This window comes from Doryrhamphus excisus, linkage group LG4, assembly GCF_037039965.1.
Source record: "Doryrhamphus excisus strain RoL-2023G ecotype Guam linkage group LG4, RoL_Dexc_Guam_v1.1, whole genome shotgun sequence".
Lineage (NCBI taxonomy): Eukaryota > Metazoa > Chordata > Actinopteri > Syngnathiformes > Syngnathidae > Doryrhamphus > Doryrhamphus excisus.
Genome location: NC_136360.1, coordinates 5717270 through 5744002, shown reverse-complemented (window position 1 = coordinate 5744002; position 26733 = coordinate 5717270). Strand labels below are relative to the sequence as shown.

Below are 26733 nucleotides of genomic sequence, written 5' to 3'. Positions count from 1 at the left end.
TGAATGACAGTCTTTATGGAACACCTTGCTCTCCTTTGGCAAAAGCATGGAAACAACGTTGGCTAAGGACTTCCTGTGTGTGTGTGTGTGTGTGTGTGTGTGTGTGAGTGAGCAGACTTCTGCAAGAATTGTGTTTGTGTGAGAGAGAGCGAGACAGAGACCCTGAGTTTGTCTGCAGTGAATCTATGCATATTCGCCATTCAGCATTCATCCCCCCCCCCCCTCTATTTTTCTCTCCAAAAATAGTCTGTTCCTTTTTTCTGAAAACCCATCTCGTTCATCCAAAATCAGTGGTTCCCAAAGTGGATGAGAAAACGTGTACTATTTTCAGTATGCAGCTTGTTCTTTATTGGACTACAACCGATTACAGTAATAATTAAAATTAAAATTCAATAGGTTATTATTGAGATATCATTAACTATTGTCACCTGTAACATAAAGATATAAAACAGTATATTAATCTAAATTGGATGGGTTTTAGTATCTATAATGTACAAAATGTATCAAAGTATCAAAGAATTATATTTATTGGAACTTTTCCTGCCAGCAGACTGCAATTGCATTTTCATGCTTTATTTTAAAAATAATCCACAAAGCAAAGTGGTATTATGTTTTACTTTACATTTTCTACCACTACTGGACAGAAAATGAATATGTGTGTGTGTGTGTTTGGTACTTGTGGGGGCGCCCGTAGCTATTTTGTGCACCGAGGGGGGGCCCTGGCAAAAAAAACTTTGTGAACCAGTATGGGATTTGGGACCACTAACCTTGTTTGCTTTTGGCTTTACTTTGGTAAGAGTGCAGAATGTGACAGATGAACGCATAATTTGAGTCAGCAGGCTTCCTTTGGTTTGTACCAGGGATTTTCCAACAGTACTTTAGTTGTGTTCTATGTTACACGGCATATGGAAAGAATTAAAAGTGGGCCAACTTGATAACTGCAGTCTCAGGGACAGTGGGTGAATACTATAATGTTTTCATGAGTGTTAGGTAAAATGCAGTTAATGTAATGTCAGATATACTACATGACCAGTCAAAAATTTGGACACACCTCATTTTTAACAGTGAGTGTGTGCGTCCAAACGTTTGAGTTGTACTGTAAATTGAAACACAATGTTTAATCTTTGTTGCAATGTTGTTGTTGCTGTAAACCTATTCTACAGAAACGTCCACAAGTATCACGTCATTTCTATTGCATAAACCACTACTTTTTTCTTAAACTTTGAACCCTGCTGCTTATACAGTGGTGCAGCTAATTTATGGCTAAATTTGAATCTCTTCTTTATTCAGAGTTACTACAACTGAGGTGAGGAAATGGTTTCTTTGGCATCAGCCAATCAAGATTTATCAGTGCACTCACAACGAACTTGTCAATAAATCACAAGAGGTCATTTTATATCACGGTATAACAATATAACAGTCTGATTCACGGTGTCATCTTAAAAAGACGACTAAACTCATCACACAGTGACTTAACACCCAAAGGGGTATACCTGAGAAATGACGTCAGCCTACCTCTTGGCTGCCCTGGCTCCCTCTAGTGGACATAGACAGCATTCTACCAGCCATCCTTCCACCCATGTTCTATGAAGCTTGTTCCAATAAAAAACAAATAAAACCCTGATCTGAACATCCCCAAATAAAATATTTTCATAAATGCGAGGGGTGTATATGCTTTTTGAGGTACTGTTTTAAATCAGAACGCTAATTCGATCCTGCACTGCATAGTCTCTTTATTGCGATCCTGTAAACAATATAAATAATTTTATGTTACATACAGAAACCTAATCAGATAAGTTGACACTTTATTATTGACATTATTTGTAATCTTCAAAAGATTTCAAAAGCATTGCATATGGAGGTTCCAGCTTTAGTCCATTTGTCTGTATACTGCAGCACCTGAGGCCTGTGTTTGGGATTATCTTGTGACCACATGAACAGGAAGCTGTAGGTCAAAGGCCTGAACCTTTGGGCTTTTTATCAATAAATAGTGAAGCAGAGCAGGCGTAAATGACCGGCATAGGGAGTCAAAGGAGGAAAACGGAAGAAAGAAATATGGTGGAAAATTAGGAGGGAGGGAAAGAAGGAGTTGATCTCTCTCTTGTGAAAAAGATGTTGAGAATTATACAAGGGAAAACCCACAGTTAAGCCAGTACAGACTGTCTAAGTCATAATAGATAAATATCATTATTATTGTCATTGTCATTATTACTAAAAAACATTCTATATATAGCATATATTTTATTTTTTTAAAATCTATAAATAGGTGTCCTGAATGTTGATTAATAGGCCTGAATATTGAACGAATTAGCTGAATGTTTTGAAATTGGAGCAGTTTGAATTGGTTGAGAACAATGGAAGAAGTAAGAACTGGAATTTGTGGAAAAGTAGGTCCTTTGGGACGTGGACAATTATTGTTGGAATTGCATGTTGGAATGTTTTGAATCGGTTAGGAAATGTGTGCTGTGTGGAAATAAAATATGTCAGTTAATTTTCAGTAGGAAAATATAAATATGTATTTCTGTCATGGAAGAAATTGCAATTTTTTTGTCAAAAATGGGGCAGAATAAAAAGAAGAAGCATTCACACAATTACAGTAAGAGTCACGTATTTATTCTCTTTAATGCAAGTGAAACCCATCCATGATCTTTCTGACAAATGTAGATGGCAAATAAATTAGTATGGTAATAAAAACGGCTATTTTTGACATCTCTTTCCCCCTCTGCACTCACATGCAGTGTGCACTTTGACACAAAGTTATCGTCATAACTCATATGACATCATATGTTACGCCAGTTTACTCCTCGCCCTACAAACCCTCCTGCTCTGATTTCAGATCATTTGCCATAAAAGTGACAGTTGTAATTAGATTGGATTCAGCTACAATAACCCTCGACTGTCTGATTGACTGTCCCATATATAGTATTTAGATCACGGGGGGACAGTTGTTTGGCATTTCACTTTTAGTCTGACATACTGGGTTCTTTTAAGATGTGGCCACTAGTGTGAAAGTATGTTGTGTGCATGTATATCATTGGCCATGTGTTTCTGTGTATGCCAGCAGCTCAGTGGGCCTGTGGGAGTGCTTTAGCCTTCTTTCCCACAGTATGTGTCCCATGAGATCACATAATGACGTCAGAACAGAGGTACGGGCAAGTGCCCTGTTCAAAGGTCGCAAGTTCACTTCCTGTCAGTCAGAGAAGTGTTGGGCAGGATCCAGTGTGGAGAAATACTGTCGTTATGATCTCTTTTGAGATTAAACTTTGTGTGTATGTCTTCTTTTTCTCTTTTAGGCTATGTGGTTAATGCTGCAACAGGAGGAGCCAGATGATTTCGTCATAGCAACAGGGGAGGTGCACAGTGTGAGGGAGTTTGTGGAAAGAGCCTTCAAACATGTGGGGAAAACTATTGTGTAAGCACACACACACACACACACACACATGTCTGTGAGCACAATTAGTTTCTGGTTCAATTAGTTAATTAAATAAGTCTCATCAGAAATGTCAGTTTGTAATATGGAGACACCCATTGGTAGGCCTGTCACGATGATCAATAAATCAATTAATGCACCGCCATCCTCAATATATTGAAATCCGCATGCGCGTTTGTTTTCATGGCTTCTCTCTACCAAACAGGCTGGAAGACAAGAGCGTTCACTCTGCATCTGTCTTAAAACCTGGGAACGTTGGTTCTGTAGCAGAATGAACAACCGAGTGAACCCTCCTGTCAGTGATTCCGTCTCTTTGTGCCAATGTGCCAGCGTGCGACCCGCTAGCAAGTGCACTACTTTCTAGCTGTGTGTGTCGTGTGTGTGTGCACAATTGATGCAAATGTCAGCCCCTTTGCGCATCGTCATTTTGTATTATGAAAACATTTGTGACAAAGACGAAATTTTGATAAATGATACAAAACGATGAAACTTACATTTCAGTGATTCCGAAAGTAGTCTGTTTCGGTCAGGGGACCGCTGCACAAAACTAGGATAAGGGATTAATCCGGGATATCTTGGTTACTTTGGCTCAAGCCATCTGTGAACCGGTTGCACAAAAGTGGGAGAATGGAAAGTGGCGTATGTTATGACATAAGTTACCGTGGAAATTTATTCTCCGGGGTTAGCCTGCTCCACACCAGGCAAAGGGTCGGGATCTATTTAATCTCATTCATTGTCTTGGTCAGCTGTCACCATAAATGGAAAACAATAATCACTATTTCAAGGTTCAAAATCCCAGTGCTACTACATCTTTGGAGATGTTAATTGTTTCGGTTAATGAGGATGTGTACTACATTACCCAGAAGGCTTAGTACTTGAGGGGAAACCGGAAGTTTACACGCTGTTGAAGCTATGAGCGAGTAATGGTGATGTGCTAATAAAGCAACAAAGAGTTCATAGATATTACTGCACACCGCTGTTCTTGATTTGTTAAAGAAGCAACAAACATAATGAAAGTTAACTATTCGGATTTTAATTATGATGGTTTCAGCAGAGCATTGATTGTGTATTTGTGCACTACTTACACATAAAGTATTGCAGATGTCCTCTGCAATACTTTGCCATGCTTTCTATCTTTGAGTTATGACTGGATGTTTGAATCCTACTTTTGTGCAACAGGCCCACGGTGAGTGTTTGTGTATGTGTCCACATTGCATTAGATAAAAGCGTAGGTAACATTTGATGCCTACACAACATTTGGCGAGACCACAACCACGGCGAGAGGGGTTAAACCTTCCACTAGATGTGAGAAAAATGTGTTTTTGCAGGTGGGAAGGGAAGGATGAGAATGAAGTAGGACGCTGTCAAGAAACAGGAGTGGTGCATGTGAAGGTGGATCCAAAATTCTTCCGTCCAACTGAAGTGGTAAGTCTTTTGTCATTTAAATAGTAAACTGCCCATGAGTTAATTTCACTCCACACTGCCACTCCATATTGTATGTTGCTACATATCTGAGTTGTATCGACAAGTAGTGGTGCATGGACTGGTAAATTGAACAGTACGCCATAGTCAGCAAGAAACTTCAGAATTTTGACAAATAGCAGTGCAATGAGCTGCGCTCTAAATGAACATGCAGTGAGGGGCTTGGAGACATTTGCAAAGTAGTGACTGGAGGAAATACTTGTGGTGATGGATTCAGTCTCACATGTCCATGTCACCAACGTTATTGTTCTTAGTGCTGTTATTGTGTCCAAGTATTGTCACTCCTGCTTGTGTGTGTGCGTGTATCCCGCCGCAAGTGACGCAAACAGTACGCTGCACCGAGGCCAGAATCCATTTTGAACTGCCTTTCAAACCACCTCCCACATGTGGTTTGTATTCGTCTTTGGACTTCATCAAATGCTGGGTGCACACCGGATGTGGCATAAGCTACTTCTTAGTCCACTTGTAAGCAAGGGTGTTCAGTGATCAGCAATAAAGTACACATCATTCAGTCATTAAACTAATCATAAACTAATTGTTTATGAGTGAAATATCTTTGTCTCCTTAACAACAGTGGACACATTATACCTGTGTTCACCTCATGATAGTCTCACTGAAGACGTGAGCCGCCAGATTAACCCTCCATTTCACGGTAGGTGTGAAGCGCCCGTCTCTCATCACTGTGTGCCTCGAGGGTATTATGGCTGTTACTCCGAGAAAATATAAGGTTTCTCAGCTGTGTTATGGCCGAGATTAGCTGTCAGACTCTCAATTTAAATCCAGTTGGCCTATCTACTGAAGATATCCAGTTGAGTGATGCTGGAGGATTAGCATAGGGCCCCTGATGACTGACTGGATGGAATCACTACGCATACATCAGTGCTTTCTTGGTCTTTTTTTGTGTTCACTCTGAATATAAAATAAATGTCAATCATTAGATTGGATCAGTCATAGAAAACATAAATGCAACAATTCTGTTTTTACTACCACTTTACATGAATTAATGTGTGTTTTGTCAAAGTAGACGCAATCTCAGCATCAGCCAAACATGGATTCTCTTCATTATCTCTTCATTAGGTTGTGGTGTGGTTACTGTCAGGAACCTGGATTTGCCTTCCTCATAGAGCAGTTAGATTTTTAGCTTGTGAAAGATTAAATCTCGCCTTCATGTTAGAATTTAGATGGTTTAAATTTGATTCTAATGGTTGTGTCCACACAAATGCAATCATTTGTTGGATTTCCTTTTGCCCCTTTGCAAAATATTATTATGAAAGACATTTACTTGCACTTTCCTCCTGCCTCTGCATCCTAGGGTCACCTACCATGAAAGCACGTGGAAGAATGACATACCAAAAACTGTATTGAGAATTGTAAATATCAGTTCTAATTGAGAATATTGTGATTCACAATCTCATGCAGAATTGTGCAGCACTAATTCAATGTGTTTTCTTAATCTTATTTAAAATCTCATCAATAAATCTTCCAAAAAGAAAAAAGGAGACCCAGCCCATAATAAAAGAGTTTAAATGCATCTACACATGTATATGTAGCTTGTGTTGTGCACAGCATGCAGCTCAGTTTGCAAATATATTGACAAGAAGTTTTAACTTCTAACAGGCTGTTCTGTTCCATTGTTTATTGTCTTTATTTAGAGCTTGAAAGACTGAAGTGTTTAACCTCTGACCTTTTTAGACAGGAAGTTTATGACACCCGGCTCACAGCTTAGCATTGTTGCTGTCTTCAAGTGGAAATACCTGTCATCATGTGTGTGCACGCTTCAGGAATTTTGCTCATTCAAGCACTTTTTTTTGTAGAAGTGCATCAATTTGTTTGTGTGTGCATGCTTGTATGCATGTATCGATATGCATCATTATCGTCCGATTTCAATCATGGATGGTTGGTATAGAATCTGCAGCATAATAATCTGTAATATTATTGTTTAACGGATGTGGACGGGAGTGTTTGAAATAATAACTACAAGTATAACCACATTTGTTCAAATGTAAAAAAGAAAGTATTTTTGAAAGCTGACAGATTTGTTCTGAATGTGGCTACAGATGAGTTGCAATCTCCACCAGGCTGTCATGGCTGCTGATAGTTTCCATTGTTTTGGCTTTGCCAAGTTGTCAGTCTCGGCTTGTCAGCATTTGGGTTTCTGCCAGTATTGACATTGGTCCTCTGTTTGTTGTATTTGCAGAGGTGTGTTGTTTTGTACATGTGCCAAATGTTATTTATCTGGTTTTCAGGTTCTACGTTTATAGTGCCAGTCATACTCACTTGCTCATGCAAGAAGATATGTCCAAACACTTTTAGCGGGTACTGCATGTAGGCATGATGCAATTAAGATTATGTTGGATCTGATTCTGTCTTCAGGTCTTGAGACAACGAAATAATACTAGAATAACCATTTTTAGGGTCTGCCTTTGAAGTCCCCGGTACATCTTGCAAGATTCCAGTCTGGAGAATTTTTGTCCAGTGTTTGCATAATTATTTGTGCACAAAAGCAGGAACATTCAGGTGTAACTTTTTTAATAATGCATCTTCCCCATAATAACCATTATCTACAGTATATGGTGTTTAAAAACTCCATACACAACTACATTTCCCATGATGATGCTTAGAGTTGGAGTAGCCTTAGGCTAAATCCAGATTCTACCCCTTACCCCTAGGTTTTGCGCATTGACAAGGATCAAGTGGTGTCCTTAAATCAAGGGGTAAGTGCTAAGGTGTCTACAGCCATAGAAACCAAGTGTGGTCAGGGATCGGAAAAATCCAAAGAACTGTTCTCTTGTGGACAGAGCCTAAATGCTTGCCTTTAGTGTCTCAGTTGGTCTTGGGTCTGTTGAACTAGTTTACTGGATAGTTCCTCATTCAGACCATTTAACTGATCCTCAAAAGTAAGTTGTCCACCGTGCGGTTATTTGAATTCTTTATTTTGATCAGATGCTGTTTGGAATTGCAGAGCTCCTGGTCTCTTTTTTGGGAATAGATGCTGTGTTTATCAATACAGAAGAATATACTTGTATAATGGTAAGTTAGTGTTTGTGCATGCCCATACAGTATGTGTGTGTGTGTGTGTGTAATTTAACGCAACCCAGCCCTTTACTTTCAAGTTCATGTGTCGCTTAAGGCCACAAAACGCTACTAGCCGAGTGACAGCTCTGCATCCTCAAGTGCAGGATAAGTCTTGGTGAATGGGAAGTTGTCTTCCTATCTGTTGTTGTCTCACTCCCATCATATCTGTGTTCACAAAACTGCTCCACTGTCATATACCCCTGTACAACATAGCAGCCCCACTTATCTTTGTTTCAGTCGCACTGTTTGGGTATTTGGAATGCCCCTAAGGCCAAGATTACCTTCCTGCAAGAAATGCAAAAATGTCCACTGGGGGAAATAATTATTTGATCACCTGCTGACATGAACAGTCTATAATGTTTATGGCAGCTTTCTTTTTACTGAAAGAGCAGCAACAAAAAATCCAGAAAACAAAAGTAAATAAGTATGTGATATGTCTGTAGTTGGTGACCAGGATTGTGCACATCAGGATTTTGGTCTAGTCTTCTTTACAGATCTTGATGAAGTCCTGAATATTTCAAGGCTGTTGCTTGGGAACTCCAGGATCTTAATGTCCCTCTTCTTGAGCCACTCCTTTGTTGCCTTGGCCGTATGTTTTGGGTAATCAAAGACTCATCCATGACCCATCTTCAGTGTCAGTCTGGATTCAGTTCCAAACTGAATGGGACTCATAGATGAAGGCTTTATGCCCCATCCTACTTTTTAAACATTGTTGGAACCACAAGGTGTACACAAGATTTTGATCATTTTAGTGGCCTCTCTTGCCTCCAAACGGGCAGGAATAGTGTTATAGTACCTGGGTGAGTTTAATCACAGATAATCAAAGCGCCTCAACTTTGGCATTGTTTTTGTGTAAAGATGCTTGCAAAATTATAGTCAAATTGTGTAGCTGTTTATCTATTTGTTGAAATTTGGAAGCATAAACCTATTACATTGAAGTCTAAAAATAACTCTGTTGATGCACCACACCTCTTTATCTGTCAACTGCTGATCCGTGGTATGAATGAAGTTTGGTCTTGCTTTGGATGACTGTCATACCAGCGCGGAGATGTGCATAACGACGTTTGCCAGAAACATGCTGCATATTTCTATACGTCATCAGTCTTGTTGTCACTAAACCTCAAACAATGGCTCCAGTGATTCAGATGAATAAAGCCTTTTCATGACGGTTAGAAACAACTGTCAACTTGCCTGATGAGGTCATCAATGTTATGTAGCAAGAGCACACCTGACCAATCATGTTGTGAAAGGTTTTGCATTCAAATTCCACTCTTGGATTAGTCAGAGGCAGCAGTTAGATATTATCAGTAAGTGATGGCTTTCCATGTAGTGGCGTGATGAAATATCTTTCTCAGTAACCTCTCTTTTAGAATGTTTGTTCAAAAAAAGTGATCTGATCATTGAATTATTCCTCATGTACACTGTGATTGAAATTCTAGGTTCTTCCATTTAATACAAAAATTGCTCAGTAACCTGCCACCTTCTTAGCCTTGTTTACTTTTCCCCCAGAGTTTTATTGTGTGGCTTGTCAGCAGTATGTCCCTGTAGTTGTACTAAAAATAGTACTCCTAAATTTGGCATATCTGTATTATTGAGTAATTGCTGATCTTTGTTGACTTCAAGCTACATGAGCTTGTAGAATGTGAAGTTTGAACTTCAAGTTCCTTAAATCTTCTCCTGCTTCCTTAAGTCGCATGCTTTCTTGGTGATGTCTGCATTGCGTTTTTGTCAGACCTTTGTACCTTTATTCTGGTTCAGCAATACCACCATGTTTTTTACCACACGTGTTTTTTTTTGTTGATGAACTTTATGATGATGACAGGTGTGTTGGTGTTATTCATCGTTATTCATACATTGGAATTCATCTATCAATGTTGTTGACATCCACCTCCGCATCCTTTGACTGCAACTGAAAGTTGGCTACATGTTGCCCTATTTGTGCAACATCATTGAAACCCAGTCACTTTCACATTCTTCATTCGCATAGATTTTTTCCTAATAATGCACATCATTTGCAATATTATGAGAACCTTTTAATCATTTTGCTTCTTGAAATCATCCACTTTTCCCTCCAGCCCATCCATTTATTTAATGTATTTTTTACTTAGCTCCTTTCTCATGTCATTGCTTACTGATACGTATCAAAACACCAAATAAGCACTGAATCACAATGATCATAAACAATAGTAACTATACCAAAAAATGTAGCTATTGGTGGGTCATTTTGGTGCAAAATTAATCCAGACTTGGCCACCTGCAAGAAGTCCTTTAAGGTGATATTTTAAAAGTAACGTCTCATTATAAACCTTGCAATCCTACCTCAACTTGGTGTGCTCTGGTGGCTGAGACGTGAGATGCCTTTTGAGTTCAACAGCTGCTGTGGTCCAAGCAGAAGCTGTAGTAATACTACACTTGATTAAACTTGCTTAAGATTAGTCCGCTCAAAGCACAATCGCTGCATATGTTTTCAGAATGTTATATTGGCACTCTAGGCATCATAGAAACTATAGTTCTTTTATCGTAAATAAACCTAACCTACTGCAATCTGCAATCTATTTTACGTGTCTTTCCATAACTTGGCTTGTTTAGCCACTAAAAATATATAAATTATCCATATCATTGTTTCAGCTGCTGGGTTCAAATTGTGTGCATAAAGTAACGGCTTATAGTTCAGAAATTATTGTATTTACTGTACGTGAATATGGAACTATATAGTCTGTTGAGGGTTTTGTGTTATCTTGAATTATCCCTTTAATACTGTACATATTTAAGCCAGTTTCACTTACTCCAGTTAACACTTTTTGAGAGATGGCTCAGTCTCGACTGCTACCATTTGACTGTAGACGGTACCAGCTGCATCTGTTTCTGCTGCCTTGTAGACCACACAGGAGTGTGAAAGTCTAAGGGAGTAAACCCAGACAGAAAAATCCTACGTGAGGGCCCCATAGACAGTGAACTGGGTGGGAAACCAATCTAGTCACTGGCAGCGCCTACAACTTCTAAATGTACTGACTCGGCCTTTCCTTTGGAGAAAACCAGCAAAGTTGGGAGGGGGCGAGTACAATGTGGCCTCCACACTCTCTCCGCATCATGAGCTTAGGCAAGCAGCAAGAGATCAGGGAAGACATCGAAACAGATGAAACTCAGTTTAAAAGCCCAGAGGTCAACCACAGTTAAACAAATGATGACAAGGGGGGCAGGGCACTCCAGCTTGCTACTTAGTGGCGAGGAAACAATACAGCAGATGGCAGCTATAGGTTCTAACTCCTCAAGTGACAGCAATAGCATGTCATCAGTGCTCCATACAAAAAAAAAGCCACATTTGTGAAAGACTTACAAAAGGCAGTGATTGAAGTACCTCAAAAAGATCAAATCTTTCTTCTGGGAGCCTTCAATGTAAGAGTCGCAACAGACCACAAGTCCTGGCCCATCTGCATCAAGACAGTTTAGAATTGGAACCCCACCCCCTTTTCTTCACCTTGTGCAAGTGTACAGCAGCAAAATCAAAACAAACATGTCTACCGTGTGAAACTTTTAAGCCATTTGTGTTTGCATCCTGCACCACATGCTACGAAATATACCTTGTGTGGGTAGCTTATTAAAAAGCTTGACTTTAATACGGTCTTTGAAGAACCCATTTACTTTTTTTTTTTTTTTACTTTCTATTACATTCACTGACACAAACAACCGGGGTTGGAGAAAGCTATAGATCATGACAGAAACTTTTTTACCCATATCAGAAATAAACAGCAGAATCATGTACACAAACTATAACAACATTAGACAACATTTGAGTCAATTCAGAGAACCCTTCAAAGCAATCTTGGTCTCAGAAACTTGAATGGATGCTCGGAAGGGCATAGATTTTGAGCAGGAATGATATGAAATGAACTGCATCACCAGGAGTAACAACAGCAGGCGAGGAATAGCTGTGTGGTAAAGAACATGTCATTTGCATGTCACTTTAGAATGCATAACGATTGACATATGTAAAGAAAAAAGTAAAAAAAAAAAAGTCAAGGTGGCCTGGGTTGATACGAGATTCTGACATGATAACCTCATTTTTTAACAATATAATATAACACATTATAAGTGAATATGTGTATTTAAAATAGCAAAAAACATTTTTTTTTCTAAATAAATAAATAAAATGCACTTTTTTAAATTTAATCTCTGGTGGTTAATTCTCCGACTCATGTCACAAGACCATAAATATTTTCTTACTATAAAATTACAAAGCAAAATGCAAATAAATGAATAATAATAACAAATCAGTGGCTGAAAACGGTCAGAAAAAATCCTAATGTTAGGAATGTTATCATATATTTGCTGAGTTTTTATTAATTAGCTCGCGTCCAGGTCTTGTGATTATTGTTAGCAGCTGTTGCTCAGTAGTTGTACTTTTCATTTTATGCCAACTTTATCTTTCTGTAGGTTGTATGAAAACCGCTTTTCAGTAGTAAAATACTTGTTTTCTGCTGGACATTTTAAAAATAAACTGAGATCTTTTTCTGGAAGCCACAGAAACTCTAAATATACACATTTGTATTGTAAATGTGGTTGGTTTTCTATAGTACACTGTAAATGAGACCAATGCTGCTCTCAGCCCTCTGTAGCATTAAATACAGGCCTTAACTGGGATGGAACACAGACAAACCAAAACAATGATACAAAGAGGCCAGCAGTGTTTTAAACATGTTCAACTACCTCTTTCTCCAAGTGGTCACTGAGATCACCGAGCAGCCTGTCAAGGGGCACCAAAAAGGTATGTGGGTGAAGGGATATACAAGAGGGAGCATTTCCGACGGATACCACTCCCTCGCCACGCGTGAACTGATGTGAATTTAGGTGACAGGAGGTTGGGAAAGGATCTGTAAGGGGGAACAGGGACAGATAGGGTTGAAAAATGTGACTGACCCTTAACCTGCAGAGTCTGTAACGTGATCCTGGTGTCTCTATTGTTGAGGGAAGTGGGTGTGGAGGAGGACATGATGGAAAGGGAAGGTAATACGCATCATGCTGCTGATTAGAACTATAACTGCAAAGACACAAAAGGACAGAATAGTTGGGTCAGTTGTCTCAGTTTGTGCAATTCTGTACTTATATTTGCCTTTTCAGTGTATATTTCACACTGAGAAATATGGCAAAATGCAGTACATGGAGGTTGCACTCAAAATGGCGAGTGTGCAGTGATGGACTTTTTCCAGCTGTAATAGTCATCTTGTTTACATATAGAATAAGGGAAAGGTCTAACTCAAGTAGTTGCAATTCACAACTAAAATGAGATTAAGAAGAAGCAGGAGTATTGTGATCATCATTTCCAGTAAGTGTGCAAAAGCAGTCACAGTTTGGGACAGCAGTACCCTGTCAAAATGTTCGAAACAGTGTACACAGTATATTAATGAAGCATACTGACAGAACTAATCACTTTGAGACATAGCCCTAGACTTCTTGACTTGAGCTTTTTTTTTTGCTGGAGCGTCAACCTGCTTGTCTGAGAAAGAGCGATTGTGTAGTGTGTGTCTGGCAGTCTGGTATTTCCTGAAGGAGTTTCCTCCTACCGCCAGAGCGGAACCACCCTGGGACCCACAGCAGGCCAACCTACAGACTGAACTGGTACTCGCCAGCAGTTGATCCATGTGGAATATAGAAGTTTGCAAGAAAAAAATACATACATGTTAATAAGGCATGAACCTGTGATTTACCTGAGTCAAGGCTGCGTCTCTATAGTCTGCCTCGGGCTTTCGGCAGCCTGCCAGCGATCTGAAAGCCTGATTGTTGCTGTGTTGCAGATATTTGCTATTATTTGTACTGTCATGTCAACCGTGTGATAGATCATCAGCACCTTTCCGTAATTTTTTGGCTGCTGTCTAAGTCAAAGATAGCAAGGGAGCAATGAGCATCCCGGGCCAAGATTCCTGAGCTATCAGCTCGCCGAAAGGGCTATAGGGCCTGATGAGAGAAACCTGCCACATTAGGTGTAAAGAGAAGGGAAGGAAAGATAAAATAGTTTTACTGGCTATGGCTAATATGATGCCAGGCTAAAAGGATGCGTCATGTCAAACTGTGAGTTTTTGCACCCGTGTTCCAGCTGGACTTTGTTCGCTGGAGTTTTCTCTGCTGCGCTAGATGACAAGCTTACCTGACTGTCATGGAGAGAAGATGGGAGGATCTGGTCATGTGGATATTGTTTTCCTGAAATTTGGTTTCAAAAGTAAATTATGATTTATTCATAGTATCCTATATGGGAAAATATTGGGACACCCCTATAACACCCATATGACTATAGACTCCAACAAGTTACATCCGGAACATCACATGAATGCACTTGCACAATTCAGTATATCTGAAAAGAGGTAGGAAGAAGCAGAGCTGAACAGCTTTTCCATGTCTATAACTGATAATTAACCCACACCATGTCTGAGTATTAGGGACACATTGAAAAATGAGAATAAACTTGTAATATTATGTATCATACTGTATGTATGAAAGGGAAATACTCCTTCCTATTAATGTATGTTCTAGTTAATCTCAAATCTGATGATGACGTTAAGATCTGGGCCTTTGTGTGGGCCTGTTAAGTGCTTCCTCACCAAACTCGTCCAACCATGCCTTGATGAGCAATGCCCAGGGTGCAGTCATCATGGAATGGTCCCCATACTGTTTCGTTGTTTTTAGAAGCACGTAATAGTTGAAAACACTTACAATAAAGACAAACTCTTGTTGATACATTCATTAAGAAGTATGTCTCAATACTTGAGTCCATTCAATGTTCAAGATGACATTGTATATTTCATGGTCCTCTACACAGACAATTAAAATACTATAATTGTATTTTGATTGATGGTTGTAATACTGAAATATATATTCATTCATTTTCTACCGCTTTTTCCTCACGAGGGTCGCGGGGGGTGCTGGAGCCTATCCCAGCTGTCTTCGGGCGAGAGGCGGGGTACACCCTGGACTGGTCGCCAGCCAATCACAGGGCACATATAGACAAACAACCATTCACACTCACATTCATACCTATGGACAATTTGGAGTCTCCAATTAACCTAGCATGTTTTTGGAATGTGGGAGGAAACCGGAGTACTCGGAGAAAACCCACACGTGCACGGGGAGAACATGCAAACTCCACACAGAGATGGCCGAGCGTGGGAATTGAACCCTGGTCTCCTAGCTGTGAGGTCTGCGCGCTAACCACTAGACCGCCGTGCTGCTGAAATATATATAATTGAATATATTTGAAAGTTACTGATTTGTTGCCATGACTAATAATAAAAACAAGAATAAATGGAAATGTAGTTCATCTGAGACAAATAAATATACTTGCCTCTGTATGTGTACTTGATGAAATTCAATAAGCAAAAAAATATATATCACCATAGCAAAAACGCAGTGATGACACCGACCGATGATATTCTTACTTTGCCAGTTCCCGTCACCTGACATTTACAAAAAAAATCCAAAATATCTTCAGTGAAGACAAGCGCTCATTGATGAATTGTTTAAGAAGTGGGTTATATTTATAATTCAGCAAGTCAGGCCGTGTGTGTCTTGCAGACCCGGTGTTTCCTGTAGTGTAATCTGAGACTGTGGTGGAATGTGTGAACCACATCCTATTCCACTCCACTCAAGCCCCTGACTTACTCAATAGCCCACTGTAAACAACCATACGCTGCCAGGTTCTTGGCTATGACACAGGTAGTCACTATAGGATATCGGAAATACTCCAAAATAAAAGCATAATACCATCTTTTTCCAAATCAGGTCTTAGTCCACAAACACTAATATTGTGTGATACATGATATATGAAATGAACATTCATGTCCACAATGTGTGCATCTGTGTTTTTTTTGTACAAGTAGAGAGGTTAATTGTACCATGACCCCTCTAATGTGTTTCCTTAACTTGTTATCCTGATTGGGTAATTAATTCTGGAGCTGCTGCATCAGTCACCCCAGTATTTAGACACACATTCAATCCCTTACTCACACACTGTGAAATCCTACTGAACTCAGGAGCCGCCACATTCCTGTCAACGTAAGGCACTCCATTGCATTACTTGGACTGCATTCTTCATTTTGTAGCTATGCCTCCATCCCAGATGCCTCTTGCTCAGTCTATTACATCAGTTCATAACATTATTTAATACATTTGTCTGTCATGTTGTGCTAACTGATGCCTCATTATGTACGTTTTCCCGTTGCTGCGACATGTCTGTGTGTGACGTGTGCGAAGTCTCACTGAATATCTTCCTCTGGAAACCCTTGCTAGAAAAGGACATACCCAAAATATATCGAGGTGTGCATAGATGAACCTGGTATCAAAACGAAGAGGAGACTGTATTTACTGTAAATCAAGAGTGTAAACCAATGTGTAGACCCAGATGTGGCTCTATTGATGGCTGCATCTGGCTCTGCATTTGTTGATTAAAAATTTACATCATAAAATGTATTTAAAAACATTCCAGAAATAAATTGTGTTAAAAATAACATTCAAAATATAAAACTTTCTGATGCATTTTAATCCATCCAGCCAATCAATGAATCAATTAAAGGCAAATACATTATCAGGCAGTCTGCACAGTTTGCAATGTGGTTATTTCCATAAAGAGTGGAGGGCTAAATGATGCATGAAATTTGACATAAAAACCCATATTATTGTTGTAAGAGTCAAACAATACTGTTGATCTGGGACAAAAACTTGACACGCCTTTCCACTGTGTTTTGACTTACAGATACTGGTGTGAGTAAGATAATAGGGACAGCTGATAGAAGAAGCACACACCATCAGTCCTCAGCCTTTCTTTTACCTAAAGCACATGATCAAAATAACAAAACAGAATACATAACATAACAGAAAATCAACAAAAAATGCACCATAACAGACTGAAAATACTAAGATCTGTGACTAACATTTTTGAAGTAGGTCTGTAAAATCAGTAGACCATTATAATATGACTTCTATACAGCAGATATAATGTGAGTTGGCAGTGGGCGAGGGGAGGGAGTGGAGGAGAGAGTTGGTGAGGAGATTGCAAATAGCAAATGTTGGCAATTGTGGATATATGCTGGACTCGGACTGCTTGCTTGTTTTCAACATTTGACCACGTGAATGTTTGTGGTTTCAATTGTCTTCTGTTTTTCCAAAATTGGTTTCTTTGAGTAGTTACCATAGAAACGCAAATGCAACCACATGGCCCCCCGTACTGTTTGGCGGTTTTAAAATGTTAAAAAAGGCATCCATACACTTCTCTTCTTTTGCTTCATTTTTCCAAATGATTGAAATGAAACTCTTCGAAAATAAATAATCAAGCTCTCAGCTGCACATTGGTTAAATCATGGTGGGTGAATAGAAGAGCGGAAGTGGAAGAAAGAAAACAAGTGTGTTCTGTGTACATTTTTGCAGAGAATTTGGGCTCTGAGAAATGTTTTTTTTGGGGGGGGACACAGCAAGGTTCTCCCTAATCTCACTAAATGAGACAAGTTTCTGCAGTGGAAATCTTGCAACTTATTCTCAGGGCATTGAATCCATCGCAAATGGACTTTTCAGGTTGTTTTGAGACTAGAGCTGCGTTGCCTTGTCTTGAACATGAATGGATGCTGTGAGTTTCACTTTTGGATGATGTTGAGTATTTATATTTTATGTCTATTTTAAATTGTGTCAGTTATCATTAATAACAACACAGTATTGAGAAGTGATTGCATTACAGTGCCTAAGACAACTTGTTCCCGTCATGCCAGAGACCAGAGGTGGGGGGGCGTATCTGGACGTGAATTAGGGTGCTCGCACTAGTCAGACTAGTCGGTGTGAATTGGGCCCATGCATGGTGCAATTGGCCTAGTGTGAGTACGCCGTAAGAAGAGGAGCAACTTTTTGCTCTCTCCGTCCGTAGCAGCACACTTTCAAGTTCTGGCTCTCCCTGTTTGGGCATGATGAGAACTGACGATTTTTCAAGCTGATAAGGTGAGGAATGCTGAAATACTGTCCTGAAGAAGGTAGTCTTCACAATACTCTTCCCTCATCCTTACTATATCCTCCGACTTTGAAATAAAGATGTTTTATTTATCAAATAAAATGTGTTCTCCTCCAGATGAGCCCTTTTTGCAGTGTGTAAGATACAAAACAAAGTATCCTGCTGTTCCTATTGTTCTAGTGTTTCATAGAGTATGTGTGAGCATTTTCAGGGTGCAGCTGAGGTGAAAAGGAGTGAGAGGAACACACCTGACATAACCTTGACAATGCAGACAGGAAGGGAATTACATTATCTTTTTTGTGTGAGTGCCTTCTATCATGTGACTTAATATGCTGTGTGTGGGTGCCAGGCAAGTCCTATCAATTGTTTACTTATCACTTTTTAGCAGTGACATTGTCAGTCTTGCTCAGATAGTTTTGATTTTGCGGAGTAATTGGAAGAATGTGCACATAATGAGACTATGTATGACACATTTCACTTTTGACCTTAGTGGAAGTGAACAGTCACCTGAGCCTCCCATTCTATTACCCGTCCCTCTTATCCCCTTCTAACTCCTTCCATCTCCTAGTCGCATCTGCAGCTTTCTGCTGATTCCATGAATTATGATCTGTTTTCCGTCCACAGGAATAATAGATTAAGAGAGGGTGCAAATTTCCCGTTTCATTCCCATAAACATCCTACATGAAATGACTATCACAGGACATGCACAAACACACAAAGAAACCTTGATTTTATGCATACTCCTATGTTATTGAAAGTACACTTGCATAAAATCCTGTTTGATGTGTTTTGTGTGTCCTTAGCCACATACACATTTTCACAAGCACATCCAGGAATTTCAGTGAATGCTCATGAAAAACAATTATACACACTGATTTGAGGAAATTACACTTTCTTAAATAATATACAGTGAAACCTTGGTTACAGTACGTCCTGGTTACAGTATTTTCCAGTTTACGTTGAAGATTTACGCAACAATAGTTTGCATACATTTCCCAGTTGGTATACAACATTGCGCGTGGATGTTCTGTATGTTCATAACATTTTTTTTTACCATAAAATGTCCCTGTTAGCAGCCTGTTAGCATGCTCTGAACTGGGAACCGGAACTGAAATCATTGTCCCCCAGCTCTGTCGCTGGTCTATGACATCATCAGCGATCAGCACGACTTTTGTGCTTTACCAGCACACTGGCAATTTGAGATGTTATAGAAAAACTGCAATTTTTGTTGCATTTCACCATCATTCATAAGCCCTATGTGAAACATGAACACATTTATTTCCCTTTCCTGTGCATTCTAAAGAGAGAAAACAAGTTAGTATGCTAGCTAACAACGCATGTCATGGGACCTACCTATTTTGACGCTAAAGACCTAACAAAAAAAAACCCCTCAAAAAGCACAAACAGTATTCCATTTACATAACTGACTTGTATATTAACTGTACAGCACAGTACATTACAGCGATATTGTTATTGTAGCAGCTAACACAAAAATTATATTTATCTGGCAGAGCAACACAGCCGCTAGTCTCAGCGTCACTCACAGACAGAAGAGTGCATAACTAGCTCTAAATTTTGCTACGATGCTATTGCTATATGTTGCTATATGCTATATATGCTATTCGCTAAGATGCTCGTTTGCTGTCAGCATTTTTTACCAGAGGACAAGTTTTGTGCTGGAAGACACAGCCATCCCAATGAAAGCAGACATTGTACGTGTTTCCGCAGTTTCTGTGGTGCTGTTGTTAATGGAAGTAGTGTAAAATCCTGGGCTGGTTGTTGCTCCCGGTGGTGAAGATGACTTCATGGAGGCCATCCACTTCCTGGAACTGATCCTGTCTCTCTCAGCCGCATACTGCCACACACTGCCTGTCTGCCCTGCACACAGACCCACACCCACTACCACTGTAATGGCCGGTATATCACTAAAAATCGCAGACTCAGAAACATCTCAAACTAGTGGAATAATTTTGATAGTTTAAGGCTTAAGGGTAATTTGAAAATATCATTGTGAACCCTATTGCTGGCTACTGTTTTGATGTTAAAGCAGGTCGGATTAAAAGGCTTTAACGTACCGGATATGGCCGAGTGGCCGTATTTTGTCCAGATCTGCTTTAGAGGTCATGTAACACATTGTGCACAGGCCAAGCTGCATGGGGAGTCAGGAAAGGAAACTTGAGCTATAACTCACAGAGCACTAATGCTTTCTCTCTTTGTCTCTCAGTTGTACGCACACTTGCATGCAAGCTTTCATGCATGTTGTAGTGAGGCTGTAGTGAAACACACACCCAATGTCCACTCTCATTGGGATGGCGACTGATGGAATAGCTATATCTTTCAGCACAAGACATGTGTTGAGCTGGTAAGCTAGTTTAAAAAAAATGCTCACAACAAACAAGTGTCTTGCTGAGTCTTCGTAGCGATGTCATCGGGTCCAAGTTAAGAACTGCTATCCACAGCTTTAATCTGTCCTGTTGTTCTGTTCATAGCTTGTGGAATCTCAGAGTGGGCCAACTATTCGGCTTATTTCAACAATACACGTGAAAGACATGATTTATAACCTACAACTAACAACACATTACCAGCATCAGTAGGTAGCGTTACTAGGTAGTAGCTTCACCAGAAATGTACTAGTACTTCATTTTAGGTGCTGCAATAACAATATCACTGTAGCTCGGTCATCTATGTAATATACAGGTCATTTATGTAAATGGAACACTGTTGTCATTTTTTGGAAAGTTTTTGTTAGGGCTCTAGCATCAAAATAGTATGTGTCCTAAAGATGTACATTATTAGCTAGCTCTTATTAACTCATTTTCTCGCGTTACAATGCACAGAAAAGGGAAAGAAATGTGTGCTCATGTTTCACATTGAATGAATGATGGGTAAAATGCAGTTCCCCTTTAATGGCTCATAATGGTTACTAAAAAAACCTTCAAAGTTTTATAGTATTTTGAAAATGTTAATGATGACAAAGAGAACTGTGCACACTCCTTGGCATCTGAAGATCTCAAAAGGCAAAGGGACAGTGGAGAGACGAGCCAAGTAAAAATCTCACATCTTTACAGCGAATGGTCAACTGCTTGCCTGCAACTACACCAATACTCTAAAATGAATTCCTATAGCTATACAATACATTGTGGTTGTAGTTTGCAGTGGTGTAGAAATGCAGTGTTTCTTTGTGTGAGTTTTTTTTCATGTTCGGGTAACCCTATTTAAAGCTACGTGTCCATGAGAGAATTTGTAAGGAAATGAAACTTTTGTTCCCCTCCCCAAAAAAAGAAAAAACTGCCCTACCATGAAGGCACAGCATGCAAACTGACAATTTGAAATTCTGGTTCCCTTCCAATCAGAACCTTCTGGCAGAAGTGCTAACGGAATGCACCAGTGCACGGCCTCAGATGGTTCAAATACATGTTATCATGCAGATCATCAGCTTCTCTTATTTCATTCATCCTCACTTCTCCCCAGTTGGATCCAACTTTTTGTACTTTGATAGATTGGATTTGATGATGCAATGCTGGTTGAGGTGCATTAGTTGTTGGCCAGTGACAGATGTGTGACTGTGGCTTTGAACAGCTGTATATACGTACAATATCTGTCTTGACAGTCTGTCCTCACCTGTTAACATACCGTACACAAGCTTACATACCTTTGCCATTTGAGAGCACTGACACCTTCATGGTTCTACATACATCAGATCTTAAGGAAGAATAGCCTTTTAGTCCCTACTGTTAACTAACAGAACTCAAATATTTACAGTAAGTCCTCCATCAAAAGTGATTTAAGATGTACAGTACATGTAGGATTTTGTTTATTTTTGGTCAACTTTTGACCCGTAGTGTGTATGAATTTTTAATGTTTATCCAATACTATAAAGATTTTTCATTAAACTACGAAGCGGAAGCCAAAAATGTTACCCCAGAGTTTTGACGATACTCTTGACATACTTTTTTATCAATCATTTTTATCTCACTTCCAGATCTCCTTATTTATCATCATGTCATGCTTTAGGAGTTACTGGCTTTTTCCCCGCTGTGTTACATTTCCCCACCAGTTGTTTTTAGAATTTGTACTACATACGTATTTTAAGCTCAAGCAGAGTACTGCTTTTAACTGTATACCAAAATCTTGGGGTTTGGTTCCAAATCTAATCCACATGACGATTATATTGTGCCCCCATCTGTTTGCAGTTTGTAGTTGAATTATTCGCTACATGCTTCGAATGGGCTGAATTCATATGGCTGAAACGCACTTAGCAGCTTTTATTTCACTGCACAGGCAACCCTGGTGAATGAGATCGCTAAAGAGATTTTTGTAATTTCCTTGTTGATAAACACGACCACTAGATTAACTTGATGCGGTTTGCCCAGCAGATAAAACAAATAGAATGCAAAACTCTCTTTTCTTAGTCCTATTTTTGTTTTGATCATCTGTTTTAAAAGGCTGGTTTATCACTGATGTGTAGCTAAAGCTGATGGTCCAGTTTCTAGCTTTACACAGAGATGCCATAAAAATAGCTGATTCCGAGCTGTGAAAGAATATCTGGCAATACATACAACCCAACAGTACATTAGTGCAATTATAGTATGTACGCTTTTTGTACAACACCACATCTTGGAGAGAGAGCGGTGAAGCAAGAGCTACCACCACCTTCCTCTTTTGACATGAGTTGTTTTTTTAATTCAATAGTATTTCTCACCTCAATACTCTAACTCAAAATGGTGCTAAAAGATAAAGATGAATGAATAAATAACTCATGACAAAGCAGTGTGATGTCTCACTGGCTCTTGTTTTGGGGAACAGTAGTCATCATGAAAAATATAACAATAAAAATATATATATTCAGAATACGGATTGACTAATAATACAACAAGATGCACGTCATATTGTATCCTAACCAAAAAACACGCAAACCGGGGCGGATGCAAACCAAGGTTTCACTGGATCTATAAATAATAAATACAAGGCCAGTCTTGTCGATACTGATACTTTTTACTTCAATTTTTTTTTAAAACATTTAATACCTTTGTTTTCTGGTGGGAAAAAAGTTTTTATCCACCATAACTTCCTCTGTTTGTAGTAGTGTAGTACTGTAGCGTTGGGCAAGTTCATTCAAGTATGATTCACTCAAGAAGCGCATGCCTGGATGCCTTTTAGTAGTCCTGCATTTACATTGCAGCTTTGCAACATTGGTAGCGTTTCCATGCAACAACACTGTGCTTACAGTATGTGTTTGTGCCATCTCATGCTTTCCAAACATGACTAAAGCTTTCTTCCAACCACATGTAACCAAGCTTGTTTGATGTTTTTGCAAAACACTCTCCATGGGAAGCAGAAAGCTTTATTCTGGTTGCTTTATTGTATCCAGTTGTGCTTTTCAAACCATTTGTGGTGTTCTGCATACCAAAACTATCTTGTGGATAGCGCTTTAGCGCTACCTGTTTGGGCCCTGGGTCTGTGACACCTAAATCAGACACTGAAGTAGTGAGTTGCTGATGCCGCTTCTTTAGTTTACCCTTATTGGTCCATTTCCTCTCCTTCTCTGTTTGTAACAACTTGATCTTCTTCATCTTCTGCTTTGTGATCAATCTCTGCATCTCTGACTTTACCTTGCTTGCTCTCCCTTTACAGTACTTCTGCCTGACAATTATTACAAGTAATGCTTTGACTTTTCCTCATAACAATATAAATATGTCTCATATGATGGAGCTTGGGTGGCCGCACTGTGGTCGAGTTGTTGGCATGTTGGCCACACAGTCAGGAGATTGGTTAGACCTGGCTTCATTGGGTGTGGGTTTTCTCCAGGTATTCCGATTTCCTCCCACATTTCAAAAACATGCTAGATTAAATGGCAACTCCAAATTGTCCATAGGTATGAATGTGAGTGTGAATGGTTGTTTGTCTATATGTGCCCTGTGATTGGCTGGCGATCAGTCCAGAGTGTACCCCGCCTCTCGCCCGAAGACAGCTGGGATAGGCTCCAGCACCCCCGCGACCCTCGTGAGGAAAAAGCGGTAGAAAATGAATGAATGAATGAATGAATGGATGGACTATATTAGTCCTGAAGTTTGTGTGTGTGTGTTCTTTCCACCTTCCCCTCTGCAGAGTGGTGACACACCTGGAAGGTGCCTTTCAGGTGTGCCTGATTGGTAATCAGGTGGAGCTGGCATAAAGGAAGCAGACGGCAAGCAGTGCTCGCTCTTCCTGCTCTACCAAACATTGCTGGCTGTTATGTGTTAATTTATTGTGTTAATTGCCTCGTGTGGCTTGTTTAATTTCCACTGAGAGATATACACTCACTGTATTTGGTGAGTCAGTTTGTGTTTCCCTTGAATTGTATTCTTGGCTAATTCTGCTTTACTAGTTTTGAGGATTGTTTTATGTTATTCTGGGATTAAATACTTGATTTTCTTTCACCTACCTTCCCCTGGCCGGTATTTTCATTTTACACTTTTTGTTATAAAATCATGAAGAGTGATTTATCGTGCATTAGTGATCTATTTAGGTAGTTACTGTATCTTTACAGTTAAAGTAGTTATCCATTTTAATCTAGGATACCAGATTTTCTAGGACCAGTTTTCATCATGTGTTTCCTTCCTCTCAAAGCGTACATGTGTTTCTCAGAATATGCAGGCCACGGGGAGCAGGAGAAACCATTTTTAGAAAAGTTGAGGATGTATAAGGAAATCTTGTCTCTCTTTGGTGGTCTCAGTGGGTCTTTGAACCCAGCACAAAGAGGGAGAGAAAGGGACAAAGTGAGTAAGGGGCTGTTGAGATGAGGCGGGAGGGATCATGATGATGATCCCTGCTGGGGGTTATGCCACCGGAGTCCCATAATTCATCACGGTCTGTCAGAGAATGAGTGTGACTGTCTGGGCATGGATTGGTGGTGGGAATATGAAAAGGGGATGGATGGCTGGCGACACTCCTTCCTTCTCTGTGTGTAAAAGAAGCAAAAATCATGCAGAATTTAATTCAGTATATGTGAGCTCTACTGTATATGCACACTAACTCCTTACATGCCTACCTGATATACATGATGAAATTGTTTCTCTCCTCTTTGTACTACTAGGATTACTTGCAAGGTGACAGCACTAAAGCAAGCCAGAAGCTGGGTTGGAAGCCAAAGGTGACTTTTGAGGTGCGTGTCAGTTTGGTTTGAAGACTTTACAAAGATAATAATACTTATCAAAGATAAGTAGAGATGTGTTTGCATGCAGTAGCTAATTGGTAGGGGGGGCACATGACACTCAAGATTGTAGCATTACTTTAAAGAAAAGTATAATGAAAAAATATGACAATATAGTAGTGCAATTTTAATTTCTATTTTAATTTCTGCTACGTTGCACTCTGTGTGTATGCTGCCGGCCCCGCCTCCACCCACTGTGAGACTCACTCAAGGGCTAAGTCTGTCTAAACCAGACTGCATTGAAGTGACAACATATTTGAAGCCTAAAAGCTTGATGTGACGTACAGGTAGCAACAATATGATCATAGCTTTAAATGACCTTTACCCGTCTCCTTCACATGACATTTTGGAGAAGACTTATATAGAGAGTTTGTATACAGTTGCTCATTTTAGAATGTGTTTTTGATGTGTTGGTGAGAGTGAAGAGTTCAACTTACAAATTTAAAAATAGAGATCAGATCTTTAAGAAAAAAACAAAATATGATTTATATTTCAAAATGTGCCCAAGTGGTTAGCATGTTGTAATATACATATTTACTGTATGTAAAGCACAATGTTAAAAGCAAAGTATATGTACATATATAATGTATTTAATCATTAATGGTGTTATGGTTCCTGTGTGCACGTCAACCTCTCTGCTGACTTTTTTAAGCATGATTTGTATTTGCAGACGTTGGTGAAGGAAATGGTGGAGGCTGACATTCAGCTGATGAAGGAAAACCCAAACGCCTGACACCAAACCATGAAGTCCATTTTAGGACACAAACATGTCAACACTCCAACCAACACACAGCAAAAAGGACCATGTTGAATTTTTCCTTAGTTTTTTTTTCCCACTTGAAGTTATGGTGTACAACTTGGTGTTGTTTTTTTTAAGTATATTAATTATGGCATTTTGTTCTATTTAAGTTCCAGAGCTTATGAAGAGATATCCAATTGAGAATCAATCTCTGGGGAACAGGAATCAATGTTTGAAGGTAATATTTTGTTATAATAATTTACAGCGAGAAAGTGAATGCAGATTATGGAACTTGTCAATGTTCTTGCACAAAGACACAGTGAAATCTAAGAATGCTCTTACAGAAGAAACCTGAAAAGGATACTCATTCGTCTTCATTAATTGTTTGATTAAAAACAGGCAAGATGCAGCAACAGCTTTTAGTGAGTGTGTGTATGTATGTGTGTGTGTGCGTGTTGCCGCTGGACATGCCAAGTCAGTAGAGACAGCCAATGAGAACCAGATGCGCTATGACTTTATTTGGTCCCCTGAAAGCGTACAGGTGCTGTACGTCTGCCCTCCACAGCACTAGAACACAGTCTGTGATCACGTTTGTTTTGTTGGCGAGAAAACAAAGTGAAGTGGATCAAAATCTGGAAAACAGATATCCAAAAGCTCCTTCAGAGCTAAATAAACACTGAGGGTGATTATGCAGCTCTAACGCTCAATTTGAACTCAAGAGGTGGTCTCATATTCATTCTTCAGGAAGGGGACATTTGATGAAGAAATGAGTACATTTTGAGAAAATGCAAAAATATTGCAACTAACGTGAATTGTTATTAAAACCGAGTGTATTA

The 26733-nt window shown here is 39.5% G+C and overlaps 1 protein-coding gene across 1 annotated transcript in view; it reads left to right on the top strand.

The window, feature by feature from the left end:
* gmds (GDP-mannose 4,6-dehydratase) overlaps positions 1-26733 on the top strand; it is a 57547-nt gene extending 30814 nt beyond the window's left edge. Inside the window, exons 8-11 of the mRNA XM_058073865.2 lie at positions 3294-3412; positions 4759-4855; positions 25042-25110; positions 25829-26733. Coding sequence (XP_057929848.1) covers positions 3294-3412; positions 4759-4855; positions 25042-25110; positions 25829-25891 — 348 coding nt within the window. The 3' untranslated portion in view covers positions 25892-26733. The remainder of the gene's footprint in view (positions 1-3293; positions 3413-4758; positions 4856-25041; positions 25111-25828) is intronic.